This window comes from Colias croceus, chromosome 24 (genome assembly GCF_905220415.1).
Source record: "Colias croceus chromosome 24, ilColCroc2.1".
Taxonomy (NCBI): domain Eukaryota; kingdom Metazoa; phylum Arthropoda; class Insecta; order Lepidoptera; family Pieridae; genus Colias; species Colias croceus.
In genome coordinates this window covers 3,258,450-3,278,553 of record NC_059560.1, presented here as the reverse complement: position 1 = coordinate 3,278,553, position 20,104 = coordinate 3,258,450, and the positions used below count along the sequence as shown (strand labels likewise).

Here is a 20,104-nt window from a genome sequence, read left to right as displayed (position 1 = left end):
GGGATTGTAAATTTACTAATGGAGATGCCTTTTGTTGTTTAATTGAAAGTATATTGTGTTGGAATTAGTTATGTCGGTAGTCTGTATTGTAATAAATAGTTTAGTAATTATCACTTCTACCACTACATCTCTATATATAGGTAAGTGAAGTAGTAGGTACCTACCTACATCATTTTAGGGAAATACAGGTATTTTACCACGTTTCGAATTGTATTTTTTGATATTTAATGCAATTCATCCGTTTTTACTTTTTAATCTCAGGCAGTGGTATTCTTTTTCAACGCATTGCACACACGTAGGTACCTATAATATTTTTAATTAGGTACCTACCTAACTAGGATAATATTTAATATACCTTCTAAATTTAACATTATTGTAGTAACTTTTCTATCATCTGCAGGTAGCTACAATTTATTTATTAGTCAATACACAGATGTCTACTTTATTTCCTAAATTTATTTAGCGAATCATTCTAATTCGTATACAGTACGGGTGAAAAAAAAATTGTTCATATTAAAACATTTCTATCCTATTTAACCAAAAGTTATTCTACAAGTTACAACAAATAACAATATAATAGCTTTTCAGTCACCTTAGTTAGTGCGAGAGAGAGGCACCGTGCGAACGAGACGGGAGACCAGAAGCGCCGCTCACGTCAAAATACGTGCTCAATTCGTTTTATTACCGGCCATTGTGGTGCTATGAGATTATTAATTTTATCGATATCGATACTTTTATATTCGTTGCCTTCTTGTTATTGAAACTACATGCTTCAAGTGAATAATATTGTTAAGGTTACTGATGTCATTATTTTAATAGCGAATATTATATTGTTATTTGTTACCTTATTATTAAATTAATTGTTTATAGCACTGATAAAATGTATTTTAATAACTGATTTTTCAACATTAAACAAAAACTATTAAAAGCTTATTGATTATGTGTACGGTCTACTTTTATTAATTTTTCTTCATTGTATATTTCCATTGCAAAATTTAAAGATTAAGCTACCTGTTTAATTAATGTCGGTTAATATAGACCATCATTTTAAACTCTTCCCTTATAATTGCTTTAAACATAACAATTCAATGGGTAATATACGATATCAATATTTACTAACAATTCTTTCAGATAGCCAAATACTGAATAAAAATTTTAAGAAGCGATATACTTTTCACGTCTTACATCATCGATAACAATCAATATAGGTAAACCAGAATCTGATGGCAATTAGGGAAATCAAAATTTTGAGTGTGCAACCCTAGGGAAAATGGACTGAACGATCTTGATACTGCTTATTTTTTATTTTGTCCTCAATATCATTTAAGTGGACTGCAATACTGTACTTAATAATGAGATATCCACTTAATATTATGTAGGTACATACTTACATAAATACCTAATATACAATTATACCTACATATTACTTTTATACAGGTAATACATATTATTATTATTTACACATACCTATATTTGTATATTCATTACCAGTATGCCATGTGAAAATATCGATATAATGATAATGTAGATCAAAACTGCTTATAATTTTTTATAAAATAAAACAAAAATAAAATAAAACTATGTTTATTTTCGTAAGTATTAACAGATACACACATTATAAAATTGACTTGGACAGCTTGGACTTGACGAATAGCCGTATTGGAAACTCCTGTAATAAGTTTCCATAAAATTATATTCCAATCAATAAACAATATTATAGTTACCTACATTTAATATTTTTTAATTGAAAGTATCAAAGCGGGTAAGTCCAATTTACCAATAAAATCTTCTAAATTGAAAATTGTGATGTGTTTGACCCTTTATCATCGAATGTTTTTCTATACACATTATAAACAACACCTCTTGCTTGTGATCACAGCGGCTTTTTCGACATTTTCGAAGATTTTTTAGACAAAATCCTAAAAATTATTCATCAACTGCAAAAAAGACAAATAATTTGACAACCAATTTGATAGTTGTCAAATAAGTTGCCACATGAAAATCTTTTATTTCTTAAATATAAATATGCCATCAGATTCTGGTAGACCTATACCAAAACATCGACAATCCCACCCACTTCACATCCCTTCACCTGGCGGCACCATCAAAGCAGCCCACCGCTTTGAAGTGGCCGCGGGCGCGCGCCTCCAAACGCCATAAGCGACAAATCCATACGTCATCCTCCTGTCATTATAACGCCTCACAATCGCGCTGGGAATGTGGAATTACTTACAATATCAATTGACAAGGCGCTATAATACCGATTACATTGCTCCGATTTTGTCTTGTCTCGTTTCGGGATTAGCAACGAGATTGAGAAGTGACGTCTTGATGTTTCGCGAAAGAAACGTGGACTGGCTTTTGTTTATCTGTGATGAGCTTTTAGCATTTTAATGTAGGGACATCAATGAGTTATAAAAATAAAATCATTCCAGAAATTAGGAGTTCATCCAAGTTTATATTATGTTCAAATTTTTATTGCTCACTTTTTATCCGTCTTTGCTCAATAAAAACACTTTTTGGGTTACCCAATTAGCTTTTCTATAGCTGTCCAATTATCATTATGCACGAGGAAATATACGCTAAAATATGTTACCTCAGAAAAAAGACCAAGGTCAAAAACGAGATTCGCCACAAAAAGCGATGCTTAGCGAACGCGAAATATCTGCATAATAAATGATCCGCTCATCAATCAAGCGAGAAACATAACAGACTCTAGCCACCTTAACGTCGAATCATGTAATTAAATAAATTTAACGGATAACCGTGCATAATTAACAAAAGCCCGAGCTCCGAGCGTCAACCTTTATCAAGGAGAAAAATCGTCTAATTCACACCTTAAAGAACCCAATTTTGACGTACAAAACGCTCACGACCGGTCAAATTAATCAAGTGGTCCCTAATTGTGGCGTATTTTAAAATGTTTTCGGACGGAACGACAAAGTTTTGACAGAGGCGTTAAGATAAATGATCGCTAATTGCTCGTCCGTTGAGAGGCGTGGTGATCCGCAATGTCTAATGCACTGCGCATCTGTTGACCGATATATAAGGTATTAATGAGTCACGCTTGTACCTTTCCAAGGTGAATTACATGAAATAGGTATATCGAGTATCGACCACCAAGCAAGGACCTCCAAACTCGATACTTCAAGGAGCTAAACTGAACAATAGCCCCTTGGGTTGACATTGGACAGATGCTCTACAATGCCGTGCTACTTTCTGGATATTACTTTAAATTTGAACTTGAGCAATGTAAAATGTATGATTAGAAAATAAGTAATTATTATTAATTCTATAATCCTAACATTTCTGTTACTTCACCATTTCTTGGCATTGGCGTTCCAGTATCACTTAGTAACTATATTAAGTAATCTGTGGTATCGTTGATTATAATGCAATCTAATAAAATCTATGTTTCGAGGTGAGGATAACAAAAAATACTTACTTAAAATTAAACAAATTCTAAAAGTGGTCTATCGAAATATCCTACAATGTAATGTAATGTTAAGATTTTTAACGCGTTATTTAAATTATATTTAAAACAACAGCAATAAATTATTAAATCAACTGTTTGCAAAAGTAATTGCTCGCGAAGCTTTTATCTATCTTCGTGCATCTTCACAAATTAATTAAATGTGAAAATTCAATTAATTTCGGCTTCATAATGGTTATATAAAATTTGTAACATGTTAATAAATTAGTGTCGCGTTGTTTGTTTAATGTAATAATATCAGGTGCGGCTTCGATGATGATTCTCGTCACGCCTTCAAAAGAATGGTCACTTAATAGTTAATTTCGTTATTGTGTACAACTATTAATAATTGAATATTTCAATTTGCGAGGCACAATTAATTTCTCCACAAATGGTTGCGTTCGGGTTAAGTGAACGCTAAAAGCATGTCATGTAAAAAAATCGTAACATCTTTATCAAATTCGCGATCGTGGGAAGATTAATTTGAGCAACACCACTTTATTATCGAAGTGTCTACCTGAATGAGTCAGCAGTCTTTCTATTAACTTGCGGCCAGTTTAAGAAGAGCTTTTCTCCCGCTTGATGTTCAACTAATTCGAGGCCAATTGCTTAGAGTGGAAGGATTGTCAGGGGTCTCTTCAACTTGGGCGTATTACACCTAATGAGTAGTTAGCTTTTCTTCTCTGAGTGAACGTGTCATAGATAATTCGATTTAATGGCAGGGTCCCTTTAATTATCGAATTAGGAACTGCGTGCGACTTTTGTGTTCATGTGGGTTTAAATTAATACGGAAAATTCAATATATCTTTAACTCACCCTTATAGGTAAGTATCTGATAACAAATCGATTAATATATTTGTACATTATAATGTATGATTTGTACCTACTTTTAATGTATTTTTGATAAAAACATGTGTTAACTTTAAAGCCTTAATAATATGTTTATTTTCTGGAATCATTGCAGTTTTATTCTTCTACTCACAATTACACCATAGGTATTATGTAGGATAGATACCTATAATATAGGCTTTGGTAGCCAAATAAAGTGTTTTACGGATAAATTTAATACATTTATATTTATTACTATGTAGACAAGTATACAGTTAATGATAGTCTCTTGGATATTGATTATGCTGGTTTTTCCATCTGAAGTTATTATAGAGTATCTATCCTATAGCTAAGTTTCTTTTAATGAGGATAATCAAGCTTAATAATCATTCATTTCCACTGACTTTTTCCTTAGGAAATTGTGAAATAACTTTGTAATATTTTCTTTCAAATAAGATTATACAAATTTTTATGGGATTCTATTTTGACACCTTTCTAATCGGGACAAGCTCTACAGTGACGACTATAGAGCAGAACTTCATGAAAATGGACATAAGAATTAATTAACTGCCCAATTTATTTGAATTTTGAACCTTTGAAACCTGGGCATTATCAGTACTTTTTATGAATAAGTATTATGTATATTGAATTTATAAAACTTACTAGACATCTTGCATACCCAAACCTACGCAAATTATTTAATTTACCTAAACAAATCGATGCTATCTACTCATAAGTAGACCCAATAATAAAAATTGAGATGAAAAGTTATCAAGAGCAAGTTTTGTTAAAGATATAAAATAATTTTAAAGCTTTTCACATTCCAATCATTAGTCAACTAGTAACTTCCGAAATTCCTTAACCTTCACGTTTCACATACGGTGTCAAGTAGCCGTCTCATTAATACGTTTAAATTAAAACATAAAAAAAACTTAAAAGCTATAAACTTAAATCTTACCAATCCCATATGAAAGTATTAAAAATTGGTCGTTTTAAAGTTAGGATCTCGTCATCTCACGAGGCGGTCTCTGATTTATAAACAATACGTCAATGACGTAAGCTTCTTTAGCGGCGCAGATTTATTGCTAGGGATGCGCACGCGCACGCTTCCCGTTCTTGTCGATAGAATTTTAACGTAAAACAATTTTACACAATCAAGTATTAGTTAAATAGCCAAATATTGCGCTGTTGCGTTTCCGTAATACAGATTTAGTGAAACTTTATATTCTGTAATTGTATGATTATTCATTGTTATATGTTTATTTAATTGTAGTACAATCTACAATAAACCATTTTTATTATTGGATTTCTAGTTGCATTCTGTTACCATTAGAGCAAAATTGAAAATATAGAACACTGACAATACTTAAAAATGAAAATAAATTATCAGAAAAAAATCATAAGTATTTGAGTAATAATAAAGTAATTTCAATGAAATAAAAATAAATCATTGAATGCGTACTAAAGATTTAAAGGTAGCACAATTAAATAGGGATTTAAATTGTAACCGAAGAAATATATCTATCTAAAAAATATAAAATATAAGTATCCAAAATGTTAACCAATCAAAATGCAAACGCAAAAATCCACATTACACAAACCCATTAGCCAGTACAAACGTCAAGACATCGATAAAGCACGCACACCACTATCCCGAACAATCTTGAATCAACTCGTTCGACGTCTCACTAACTCACAATACGAACGCATTAACTCCATCCCTCTCTGTCTGGCACAGGATCCTATCTCCGTCCCGCTCGCGCATCAATAACATCCACCTTTGTAGTACCGCGGCGGCGTCTTTGATGTGCCGAAGCCACGCCCCCCGGCGCCCGCCCCGCTCTCCTCTTTAATTCGTCACAAGTTAATGACAATGCTTTTAATTATAAACGGAAACGCAATTTTCAAACTGACATAGTTTTCAATTCTAATCCGCTGTTTGTCACTCGTAATTTGCTGAGATTGACATTTTGTTTGACAATGGTTGAAACATTTTAAATTTTAATGAAGTGCCTAAGATAGGTATAGTATAAAATACGAAAATTAAAGTGCTAATTAAATATTAAATTAACTCTTATTCATTAGTTAAAGAAACCGGATAAAAATAAATCACTAGAAAATACGAAAGCATAAGTAATTTTTAAGTAGCTTACATATAAATAATATTATTTACTTTTTTAAATAACTATGAATTAGTACTAGTTAGGTAGTAGGTATTCTGTGGTATGGGGCAGTTTTACTGATACATTTTCTTTAAAAGCACGAGAGTGATCACTTCCAGAGCTTTTATATTATAAGTCTAGTCTAATACTATCTCGTATACCGTCATAACTCATAGATAAACTCAAACTCTACAACTCTATGTTTTATGGTCCTAAGCTGAACACCACTATCGATGTTAATATCAATATGTAGAGGCAATAATTCCCAAACTCTACACAAATACATTAAGTTATTAATGTGTAATCGATTTCCCATTTTTATTTCTCAACTTTTATACGTTGCAAGACCGCCTCCTAGAATTAATATAATTAACGTGTGGGCGTCAAAACCAGGAGGTCAGAACTATATCCCCGTCGGATAATACACAAATTAAATATACCTACATACAGATACCTCACAAGATGATAGCATTTTTTTTCAATGTAGAGTCATATAGAGTTCCTTTTATAAGCAATATAGAGCTTTAGCAAAATGTAGAGTTCGTAATATAGAGTTCCTATTGCATGTAATATAGAGCTTTGAACGATTTGTATTTGTATCTCTATTTTCCGAGCTTAAGCACTGTTATATTCAATTACTACGCCTAGAGCTACGTAGAGAATGCTAACTCGATAATAGCGAATTTCAAACACATATAATTTACAACATTTGTAATCATGTAAACCTATTACTAGACTTCAGTCAAATCCCACGCTAACCGTGCTTAGTACACTTTTCCATCTCATCACTTTGATGTTAATTTCTAGAAATCCTGCTCAGTCCATTCGTACGATAAGCAACCAATGCATTCAGAACTCTTACGTAATTACTGTCGGCGTCTTCAAAGGAGCCGACGCATCGAGCGGCACTTGTGTAGTCTAATAAACTGCCACACACACACAATACGAAATCAACTTTATAACAATAGGTATAAAAACGTTTTTCGGCTATCAGAGTTTGGCATTCTTAACACCTTAACGGAGTAAAGGGTGGTATCTGTTAGGATTTTGCCACGGATATGTCAAAAAGAGGTTTTATAGCGTTTGTAAATGAGACCGCCCTGGCGTAGGGAAGGAATTAGGTCAAATTAGGTCATTGGGATTATTCTGAGCCTGATTGATTTTAATAGGTTCGGTGACATCGCGTTGTGTTCTTGTTAGACATGTTTTATGGGTGTTGTGGCGTTTTATTGTCTTTTTACGTGATTTAAACGTGTTTTTCAGATATTTGAGATAAGTACCTGTATAATTTTATACTTTAAAACTAGTTTGGTTATGAGAGTGTGATTAAATTGAGTTGAGCAATTAGGTTTCAATACCTAGTTGAAATAATATAACATTATTATAAATACCTATAATAAGCAATTCATGATTTAAAAAATATATATTAAATAGTATTGGTACCTACCTACTCCTAGGTACTTAACAAATTGAACTACCTACATACATATTATGTACTGACCAATTGTCCATGTATGTATAAATTTATATTTAGATACGTAAAAATCATAAAACCGTAAAGATTATAAATTGTCTAAACGAATCGCGTGCTCACAGTACATGCTCAATTTTCTTTTAACCAATGTTTATATTTTACGAGACTCCGATTAAGCGAAACCACACACCGTGATCATTACACAAAATGTTAACTAACTGACTTGACGGAAATTTCGCGGGAAAGCTCATGTCAAGTTTTTTTTTTTTTTAATTTCGTTTGGGCCAAGGTCTGGGCTCTGGTTTTTAAGCTTTATCATTCACGATGCACCAAAGAGGTTTTTGTTTTAAGGAGTTTTAATAAAAACTACTTTATTACAGGAAAGCTATGTATGGGCTCTGGTTTTTAAGCATTAAAAACGATAAAATGAGATTTACAGGGGATAATAATCATAGATAAATAATGTGAATAACAAATTAATCTTTAATTCACCTGCAAGCATTACAAAACACAAGATCACTCTAATAAGATGAAAGATTGCCAAAGATGCAACAAATAGAGCGCGATAGAAAAACAGCGAATAACAATCCAATCTTGCGCAAGCGCACTGAAATAATAGATCATTGTTTAGCCTTTATTACTGGCCACCCAGATAGGTGCTCTGTCTCACTCGCACACACACGGTGGCCATAACGAGACGCGGTAAGGCCGAATCACCACAACATTATGACGATCATTTTTTACATGATTACCTCCGAGATACTCTCAATAAATCTCACGGTACGAATAATCGATGTGACAGTATTAAAATTGCATTAATTCGTACTTATCGATGTATTGGGTACAACGTTGATAAATCATACGATGAAGGCGAGTAAAGATTGCACGGCTTTTTCAATGGGAGTTTTCAGGTTTTATTTCGGGGCATATTTTTTATTTTATATACTAGCTCGAACTCTACCCTGTCTTGGTCAGGGTAAAGGTATGAAAGAATGTCAAATTTTTATTCGGGAATAGAATTGCTTTCCTTTCGTGAAATAATTTTCAGTTCAGAAGTTCTAAAGATTACCTACGTTAAAAATGCAGACAGAAGAAGTCATTCTATGCAAGATATCATACATACAGTCAGTTGCCTTCTTTCTAAATTGCTGTAATTAAAATTAGTAGGTATATGTAAGTATATTTTATACATATTTTCAGTACATATAATTAAGCCTGAAACAATCTCGCTTTATTCCTTTGGATAAATAATTACAAAGAAAATATTTCAGTCAACAAGGAAGCGATACTCCGATCGCTTAAAACGAAAGTCACTTACGTAAGCTAATGCACTTCGAATCTCTGTAAAAATCACTCAATCGCTCTGACCGCGGATGATGGATCGCGACAGCCGCCATTACCTGCTCAATTTGAGTCATTTGACTGATTTGAGTCATTTGAAGCGTTTGAGTCATTTGATTTGAGTTGCCGTGTGAACTTTGTAGCTTTGATTCGCGCTACGGCGCGGCTCTGACATTAGGCGAAATTATGATAAATACAGCGTGTTTTAACGTTGCACGTTGTTTCACTTTTGTAGGATGCTTTGTTGTTACTAGATAGGTAATGTAGGTTTTTGAAACTGTTTTTAAATCAGAATGAACGGTGAACGAAAAATAAGTGCGTCAGAAGTGGTTTAAAAGCGTGTGTAACTGACAGATATAATTATCGAATTAATAATATTACTAGGAAACATAACAATAAAATTTTAATTGTTAGTTATTTATCTGTATAGTAATTTTTGTTAAATTACTTATTTTTTTATATATTTCTTATTCTCCACAGGGAGCCATGATGCAAATGAAACTCGGATAATGTATCTACTGAAAAAAAAAGTTTTTTTTTTATATATTAGATGATATTGAAATATTTGTGTGATGAACATGTATGTTTGCTCTATGTCTGGGTGTTAATCCATATCTACTAATATTATAAATGCGAAAGTAACTCTGTCTGTCTGTCTGTCTGTTACTCAATCACGTATTAACTACTGAACCAATTTGCATGAAATTTGGTATGGAGATATTTTAATACCCGAGAAAGGACATAGGCTACTTTTTATTGCGAAATATGTACCACGGGCAAAGCCGGGGCGGACCACTAGTTATCTATATAAGTATCATTTAAATTAAAGTACACGTTTGTCAGCCATCTGGTTTCCATAACACAAGCGAAAGCTTAGTAATTAGTAGGTACCTATGCGATCAGACCCAGGCGTGTGTGAAAATTATGCTGAAATATTTATTATTAGGTATTATTAATTATTATTTCTATGTAACAATATTATATACATTAGTATTACAAGAATGAAAAATAGTAGAAAAGTCAGTATACTTTGGGATGTTGATAGTCCTGTATAAATCAGATATCTACTTATATATTATTAATAATAATCTTTATCGTATAATATTTATTATTTACCATCAATACAAAGAACATAATAGGGGTATTATTACGAGTATACCTAGTATAAGATGCTTAACATAATTAAGTCCTGATGATGTCCATATTTTAGCATGAATATATTATGTAGGTAATAATATTGTGCAGGTATCATTATATTTCACCTAGGTATGTCGTTATTACCTATTTAAAATTAAATCCTGCAGTTAAAAATATCAGACATAAAACAGAATCTATTAAAAATTGTGAGATTTCACACAACAAATACCTATTTATAAAGAAAAAAAAATCTAAAAAAAAAGATAAAATTACACTCTTAATCAGATAACAGATTAACATAAAATTTGTGTTTAAATCCGTTTATTTGTAAACTATTTAACCTACAAGTAATAAAAAATAAAAGCTAACAAGTATCTAGCATTGAAAACAATGAGATAATTTAAAAATCACAATGAACTACTCTAAGCTTAGCTAGTACGAAAGCTCTACAAAAAGAAAAGAAAAGCTCCTTGTACCTATGTAATCAGCAAGTAAGTTCTTAGCTATACATAGTATAAAAGTAGGTATTAACAATTTTACTTTGAATGAGCTTTAATTCTATTCATAATTGTAAGTTTTCTACAAACATTATTATTCACAACTTACATGAAAACATACCTACATGCATAAATTAAAATTTTAGGAAGTATTTTTTCACAAAAACATTTTATTCACCACACTTAGGCATAAGAAGTAAGAACATACCTACCTATACATATGTAGGTAGGTACTCATATTATTAACTATAACAAATTACTTGGTTAAACAGGTTTGTCAACTGCAGGATAACAGCATCAGATAACTGACAAAAAGTATAATCTTGCTCATAAATTGCGTATTGAGTTAATTTATTAAACGACACATTATAAGAAGATATGACAAACTCTACTCATTTGTATGTTAGCACTTTATTAAGTTAATGCTGTTCAAACTAATTGCTATATGGGGTTAAAAATATGATATAGAAAGATTGGGAAAATTGTAAAAAATGAATGTAGAGCAAAAATATGAAGAAGAACGTAATTTTATAAAATAAACGCTACCAATTGGTCTTTTTAGGAATATGGTCTAAAAAGGAATAGGTACCTACTATGGAAAAGTTCATTAGCAACGACTTTGTTCAACAATTGGATTATTACCTAGTTACAATTATTATTGGCATTATTTTATAAGTACTTCTCATCGATTCATAGTAAAAATATTATGATTATTAACTAAGTATAAACATAACTATTTACAAATTTGTATGTACTAAGTACCTACATATTTATGAAAAATATGTTAAACGAATTAATTTCCGAGGTCAATCATTTTAGTTATGGTCAAGATTTTTATTCCACATTTGCCATTAAAGAGCTTTTAAGCTTCCTTAGAAACCTTAGAGCTTTTATTAAGATCGATTGTTTAAATTATTTAACTTTCATTTACCTTTTTTATTATTTTTAGGTACATAATAATATTATGTAGGTACATACTTATAAGAAATCCATCCATAATTATTACATTTCAACTCTCCTTTCTAGTACCATCTATAAAATATTACCTAACATCAATTGCTTTATACAATAACAATGAAATTGGAGCTTATGACTACGAAATAATAATCTTCCTTCTCTGTCGCGGGCGGAGCCATCGCTGGTGAAACCCACGTATTTAGACCTCGTGGGCCTCTTGTGAGGTCCCGATGGTAATTTATTAAGCGGCCCCACAGACTTTCGAAACCTCGATCGACCATAGACTATGAATTATTAAAATAGGTATCATTTATTTCCCGCGCATACCTAACGGTGCGAATTCCTACTAATTAAGACATTAAAACTTAATACAAAATTTGTATGTTAATTCACCATCGCTGAAGCTTTCCCTTATCATGTATTACATCTATTCTGAATTACATTTGTACGTTTATTTAATGTTTTATTGCGTTTTCGTGATTTCGAATTTTTAAGGCGGCAACATTAGAGCAAATGTGAATTGCTTATTATTTCAACACCAAATTGCCGGTGGGAATATTTAATAGTCAATTTTCTGTTTAACAAAAGCAGAAATTGTGTTAAGGGGTGCTTAATAGGTGCGTTTCTACAATTATTAGGTACTTGGGATTTTTTTACTTGCTACGAATGGCAGATGTAGGCGCTAATGGCGAAAATTTTAATTAAGACGTTATGTACCTACAGAAGTGGAACTTGAATTAATTAAGGGCTATTAATTTTTGTAGACAATACCCGATGTCTATTATATTAGGTGGAAGGTAATTTACTTTTATAATCCTACTCTATAATCCTTAAAATATTATCTACAGAATTATAGACTAACGTTTGACGTCACTTGGACACGTTTTTTCAATTTATAAATAAGAATGTAAGTTAATTATTTCATGAAATAACATTGATATAAATTAATTTAATTATAAATTTGAAATACCTAGGTAATGCCAAACGAAAATAGTTTGAATTATTATAATTTACGGATTGTTAAAGTTGGTAGGTAGTACATATAGGTAGGTATAGAAATTAATGTAGGTAGGTATATCAGACGAACAGGCCATAAGTGATAAGGCATAACTTGAGTAAGTGAGTAGGTAAGTACCTACCTTATACCTATTCAAATTTCAAATCATATCAATCATCAAAATATATATCTACGTAAATATTTTATATTATAATCTATCGGGGTAGGTATTTTAAATACACATATTTATTAGGTCCTATCTTTTGCTTTAAGTCATTAAATCTGTATATACCTATGTAATTTCTTGAAATAACATGGTAAATATTTCATTTTTTATCATTGCTAGGTCGTAGGTATAAATCGAAAGGTAGGGGCGAACGGTTAGCATTTACCTAATTATAATTATAAATATGCAATAAAAAGCTTACTTGACTTAAAATAGGTGGAGCAGAAGGCGTTCGCAGAGCGCCGCCATCGCGATCCTGACGGTGCTTTCTCTTTTCTTTTTAAAGGTAATTTTCCATTGATATAGTATTTGCAAATCTAGTGGCAATTATGAGTCTTGAATCTTGATGCTATGTTCCTTAGTTTTCATTTCTAAACTTAGCATTTATTGTAGGTATGTAATCTTGAATAAATTATTTTACATGTAGGTATAAAGAAATAGCTGAAGGGTAATAGGTTTATAGGTACCTATAAATGTTTTAAGAAAAAAAAAATGCCTACTTACGATATTCATTTCAGTTTTAAAATAATAGAAAATATTCGATCATATTTTTCTATTCTTTAAAAGTTATTTTTTATAAACATATTATGTAACGCATTTGAATGCTATAAAACTAAATATCAAATATTTTAAACCAGTTAAAACATCACCTTCTTTCGTCTTTAATAATACGGATACTGCCATCTGTATGCTTATTAAGAAATCTAGAAAAAGGTTTTTTAACTATGCTACTTGTCACTAGATGGCGCGATATTCAATTATCATTAATTAAATTGGTATATTATGTACGTATAATAATAAACTTGATATATTATCTACGCAATCAATTAATAGTTAATTTTATTTTAATGAAAATAATTAATAAGTATAGAAATTTTATATATCTAGATTCTAGGGCAAACATAAAAATTTAGTGACCAGTGCAAACTTAGCACCCCATCTATGGAATTTTGGGTCGAAAATGACCTTGATCGTTAGGTCCCCGTTAGGTCCTTTAAGGTCCCACAATTTTTTCGTTAGGTCCCCTTTAGTTTTTTTTAAAATAATTTTTTAAATTTTAGGTATAAAAAAAGTGAACTTTAGCACCCCATCCATAGAATTTTGGGTCAAAAATGACCTTAATCGATAGGTCTCCGTTAGGTCCTATAAGGTCCCACAATTTTTTCGTTAGGTCCCCTTTAGTTTTTTTTTAATAATTTTTTTTTTAATTTTAGGTATAAAAAAGTTACACTTTAGCACCCCATCCATAGCAAAATTGGCGAATTTTATCAAAATCGTATACTTTACCGTTAGGTCCGTAGAGGCCCATCATTGAAATTGTTAAATTATTTATATTATTAAAATCTATATATGTATATAAAAGAAAGTCGTGTTAGTTACTCCACTTATAACTCAAGAACGGCTGAACCGATTTAGCTGAAAATTGGCAGGGAGGTAGTTTAGAGCCAGGAGAAGGATATAGGATACTAAATACGTACCACGGGCGAAGCCGGGGCGGACCACTAGTTATAAAATAATTGAAACCTGCGCATGCGCCTTAGAGCATTAAGGCATGCGCACATCATACATAATAAACAGTGCGAAATTTAAATTGGTATCGTTTCATTTATTAAATTAAATCAATAAATAAATCTATATATAATAACATAAATAATTTAACAATTTCAATGATGGGCCTCTACGGACCTAACGGTAAAGAATACGATTTTGATAAAATTCGCCAATTTTGCTATGGATGGGGTGCTAAAGTGTAACTTTTTTATACCTAAAATTTAAAAAAAAATTATTAAAAAAAAACTAAAGGGGACCTAACGAAAAAATTGTGGGACCTTATAGGACCTAACGGAGACCTATCGATTAAGGTCATTTTTGACTCAAAATTCTATGGATGGGGTGCTAAAGTGCACCTTTTTTATACCTAAAATTTAAAAAATTATTTAAAAAAAAACTAAAGGGGACCTAACGAAAAAATTGTGGGACCTTAGAGGACCTAACGGGGACCTAACGATCAAGGTCATTTTCGACCCAAAATTCCATAGATGGGGTGCTAAGTTTGCACTGGTAATATAGTGTCAATCTCTTACAAATTTTTAATGACACCACAGAATGACACTTGACAAATTCAAACAAATGTCAATTGCCAGTGTTTGTAAACTTTGGATTTTTAATTTTTTCAATTCAATTTTTACAAATACAAGTTTTCAAATTTAATTATTGTAAGTAAGTTGTTTTTAATTGTTTGTTTAGTTTTAATGATGAAATTTTGAGCAAATTATATTATTTTTTAACAATAATAATTTAATACGAATTTTGTTTGTGAAGTTGCTGGGACTTATAAAGTTAAAAGTGAAGCATGAATCCTCAACTTATTGAGAAAGTGATAAAATCGAACAAAGAAACAATATGTCCAGAGTTTACTTACTCAAATCCTCTCCTGGATCAAAATGTTACGAAGGCGTTATCGAAAAGTTTCGTCAAAATACTCGCATCGGAACAAAATACGAACGTAAATAACAATTTGCGCCTTTCAATAATTCTAGAAAATATCCGAAAAATATGCAGAATCGAACCGGAAAATCACATAAAATTTAATGAAGATCACACGGAGTTGTTAACAGACTTTTACAGAAAACACATTCACGATTCAAGCACAGACACAAACAATATTATAGAAAAAGAATTAAATGCGTTTCTAATTAGGAACTTTAAGGAATTAACCATAAACTCGAGTCACAATAGTCGTGTTAATCCTGAAGTTGTACAAGCTCTAATCAATCTCAATTGTGAAACAAATGCAAGTTCATTAACGGATAATCTAATTCATTGGAATGCAAATGATAAACAATCTAAAACATTATTAAATAATTTGTGGAATCAAAGTTCTGGCAATAGTAATATTAATGATATAGTAATTAAAAATAAACCTGAAATTGAAGAACTTTTATTAACCACAAGTTTGACGTTATTAGAGGGTGCAAATGATTTAACTGAATTGTCTAATCATCAATATGAGAGATTGTTCAAAACTTGTGCTATAGCCCCATATTGCTTTCAAATATGTATCGATATATTAAACTTACTATTTGTTAGTACAAATTTTGATGTGAAAATTCATGATTTTATAAAATTGTTTATTAGTAAAGTGAAAATGAATTGTACTGAATATGCTATATCATATTTATATCCAACACATTTGAACCATGTTGTTGTTTTTCTAGATGTAGATTTTAATGAATTACCATCGCCAATAAAAGAGGAATATGTTACAACTGCAGTGAAATATTTAAAGGATGTTAGAACTCAATCTGAGAGTGATTTTATATTGTTGTTGTCCCATTTTCCGCAGTGGTTTAATGAATCAATTTGAGTTGTATTTGGCATAATTTTGTATTACTTGTTGTATTAATTATCCCTTTTTAAACTAGTACAGTACGATTCAAACTTTATGGCGGCTCAGAACATTTAACGATCTGATGTGCAGTAAACAATTATAGATACAACAATTGTATTAACGGAACGTTGAGGGTCGATAATACCTGTGCGCTCGTGCAATCGCAGATAACTTCCAAAGTTCCAAACCGCTATTATATTGTATTAACGAATCAAACTGTATACATAATACTTTGTATGTTTAAATATAGACAAACTAGAATTTAATTCCACCTAATATGGTTTAATTTGGGTTGTGGAAGGATATAAATTTTATTTTATCTCTATATGCTAAAGTTATTGTATAAGAATTACTCCCACCTATTTCTATTATTTAAGAAATGATAACATTGTACCTAAATCTAGAAATAAAAGATGAATTTTTTTTTTGATTTTTTTTTATTAATCAACTTTTATAGTAAACCACCAATGATCATGACAAAAATCATGTTTAATTTAAATTACCCACAAATTTATAAGGTGAAACAGTTCTTTAAGCTATATCCAATCATTCAAAGATATTAATATCTGTACATTCCCTATCTAAAATAAAATAGGAAACAATTGATTGGTGGCTTAGATTTTACTAAAGTGTAAGTAATTCACTTTAGGAAAAAATGAAGTAAATTCTAACTAAGTATGGAAACAACAATCTATAAACGGTCATAAACATATTTTTGCAAAAACGTGTTCGTATCGCAACATTATTATGCTGCATAATCTACGATAGACTAAAGAACAAAAAAAATAAATAAACTTAAAAATAGCAACCCACTCCTTGCTTCAAAAGATCTTACACTTTACGATAAACCCAGCCTCTTCATTTGAAAATTAATGTTTTCATGTTTACTCCGAACTCCATATTTCTGTCGCATCTGACGGGCTTCATCACAATGGAGAACCTTCTGGCTCTTATTGAACGTATGCGGCAAGGTTCTAACGTGGCTTCTAACTGATTCCCAAAATGCTAGAGCCCTGTTGCATATGCCACAGTGATATAGGTCTGGACGGATCTGGAAACAGAGTTTTTGTTACATAACAGAAAATTCTTCAATTAGGTATCACGTAGGTATACGTAGGTAGACATTTGTGCGAAAGCCAAGGCGAATAACGAAAACATAAGTACCCAAGTAGTGCGCTCGCAATTAATAATTAGTATATACGTATTCACAAAATTCATTAGCAACAGTATCTTAGAGAATAAATACAATAATTATGGCTTATATACAACGAGCTGGAATTACTATACCTATATTATAGTCGATAACGATAACACTTACCAGTCGAACGAACTCCATTCCATCTTCGGATGGAAATACATGACTCGCCAGCAATTTCTCCTTATGGGTTTTCGTTTTATAATGCTCTGTAGCAGCATTCCTATCTATTGTAACTTCGCAAACAAAACATTTTACTTTCGTGACTTTCTTCCCTATTTCTTTCATAAGCATGAAACTTAATTCATCCACAGGAAGATGATCTTTAATGTAATACGTTCTATTGTGTTCAACTCTGTAGATGTGCGACAGGAAAGACACCATTTTTACTTTAACTGGGGGAGGTTCGTCATGATGTTTAGACTTTCTAACTCCTTTATATTCAAGGAATGCTCTGTGACGCAACCCTTGAACATGATCAATAGCTTGTTTCATGTGTGCTGAGATGTAAACATCGCATAATGTACAATAACACCAACTACCCCCCCGATTCAAGGTTATGTAATTCGATTTCCCAAACACTGCGAGTTCATGCCTTCTCTTCCCATGGTCGACGACTTCGCAAAATTTTACTTCATATGATTCTTTACTACTATCTGAATCATCGGTTTCATTGGATGTATGCTTGTTTCTATGTTTGAGCATAGCTTCAAGAGATGCTCTCACTGTTTCTTTACACTGTAAGCATTCTGCTTTATTCTTAGCAGTATCAATATCAAAGAATAATTTTTGAATTGCAAATAGGGCGTTTTCTAGTTCTGGATCGCCTTTTATCAATTTGCGATCGGTTTCGTTCAATACGACTTGGGCTTTAAATGTGACGTCACATTGTTGAGTCCAGTGTGTCTCCAACGACGTGTCAGGAAATGTTTGGCAGCATAAGAAACAATATAATTTATTGTCACATATCTAAAATTATAAAAGGTAATAATTACATATTTCTAAAGGCTTTAAATTAGCTTTCAGCCCGCGGCTTCGCCCGCTGTGTTACAACGCGTATATATATAAACCTTCCTCTTCAATCACTCTATCTAATAAAAAAACCATCAAAATCCGTTGCGTAGTTTTAAAGGTTTATGCATACTTAGGACTCTCTCTAGAATGCGACTTTACGTAAGTTCTGTGCCCGTGACTTCGTACTGTAGCCTGTAGGTACTACTTACGAATATGTGAACAGTGATTCGAGGTGTTTCGTCGAGGAGGTGAATGACGGAAAAAAATGTATTATCTGATTACATGACAAAATTCCACCCCGTTTTTCTATGCATTGTGACGAAAGTACGGTCGCGAAGTAAGAGTATTTTACAAAATGTTTCGTAGGTAGTTTGCGACTGTACAACAGTTTATACCTAAAATACTCAGAGTAATAATAAAACAAAGTCTACAAAACTTACCTGTCTGTAGTAATGCTCCTGAAAAGCTTTCGTTTCACACCCGATCAGATTAATTATATGAACATTCAAAGTGATGTGTATGGACACATTACGAACTGTTCTTTTGCACAGTGTGCAATAATCATTTTTAATGCCATGCCACTGTAGAAGGTTAACTTTCAAATTTTCAATAGAAATCGTGTCATCCCCAATTCTTGTTATACCCAAAGGTTTCTTCTTAATAGCTCCTTCTGGATTTGTCTTGTTATTTTTGTGAGATTCTTTTTCTTTGTGCTTTGAGACGTTGATTGAAAGTTCGTTGCAAACTTCACAGTAATAGTCATTTCTAACCTGTACATTGAAATTAATTTTAATAAAAAAATAACACGTATTTTATGTGGACATTTTTACGTTCCTACCGTAATATACTAACGTAGATAATATACGTTAGATCCAGCTAAACGATTTTTTTTAATAGCACTAGAAACAAATATGTACTTAAATAAATACCAATATTAAGTATTTTTTTTTGTTTAGTGGAGGCCTCGTTACCTCGTTACAAATACATACTCAAGACTCCAGTTAACATTGTTAGATAATTTCTTTTATTATAAATAGCTTAATATAGTGTTTATTTTATAAATTGACTTACTTTATAAATGAATTCCGAACGAAAAGCGTATTCTTGAGTTTTTAATGCTTTTCGATGTTTCTCCCATTTGAGATGTTTATCAACACTTTCTAAATTTTTAAATGATTCTTGACAAAGTAAGCAATGATAATCTATTTCTCCACAAAGGACGAAATTTTTATAGTAATTTTTCATCTTATGGTCTTGAGAATAGAAGAAAAACGTACATGGGACAAAATTAATGAGGGTAGTTGTTTCAAATTGTTTTCTGCAATATAAATTGGTATCCATAAATAATAGATCGCTAATACGAAATATTGCCATTATACAAAATAAAATATTAGTTATATTTTAATATATTAT

The 20,104-nt window shown here is 31.5% G+C and overlaps 2 protein-coding genes across 2 annotated transcripts; one reads left to right on the top strand and one right to left on the bottom strand.

The window, feature by feature from the left end:
- Positions 1–15,228: 15,228 nt before the first annotated feature.
- On the top strand, positions 15,229–16,905 carry LOC123702806. The gene is made up of 2 exons (XM_045650607.1): positions 15,229–15,307; positions 15,414–16,905. The coding sequence occupies exon 2, from the start codon at positions 15,445–15,447 to the stop codon at positions 16,456–16,458; it is 1,014 nt and encodes a 337-aa protein (XP_045506563.1). The 5' UTR covers positions 15,229–15,307; positions 15,414–15,444; the 3' UTR covers positions 16,459–16,905.
- A 1-nt stretch (position 16,906) lies between these two features.
- Positions 16,907–19,997, bottom strand: LOC123702805. Its single transcript, XM_045650606.1, has 4 exons — positions 19,763–19,997; positions 19,132–19,461; positions 17,801–18,646; positions 16,907–17,533 (listed from the first exon to the last, which is right to left on the bottom strand). The coding sequence occupies exons 1-4, from the start codon at positions 19,934–19,936 to the stop codon at positions 17,321–17,323; spliced, it is 1,563 nt and encodes a 520-aa protein (XP_045506562.1). The 5' UTR covers positions 19,937–19,997; the 3' UTR covers positions 16,907–17,320.
- Positions 19,998–20,104: the final 107 nt, after the last annotated feature.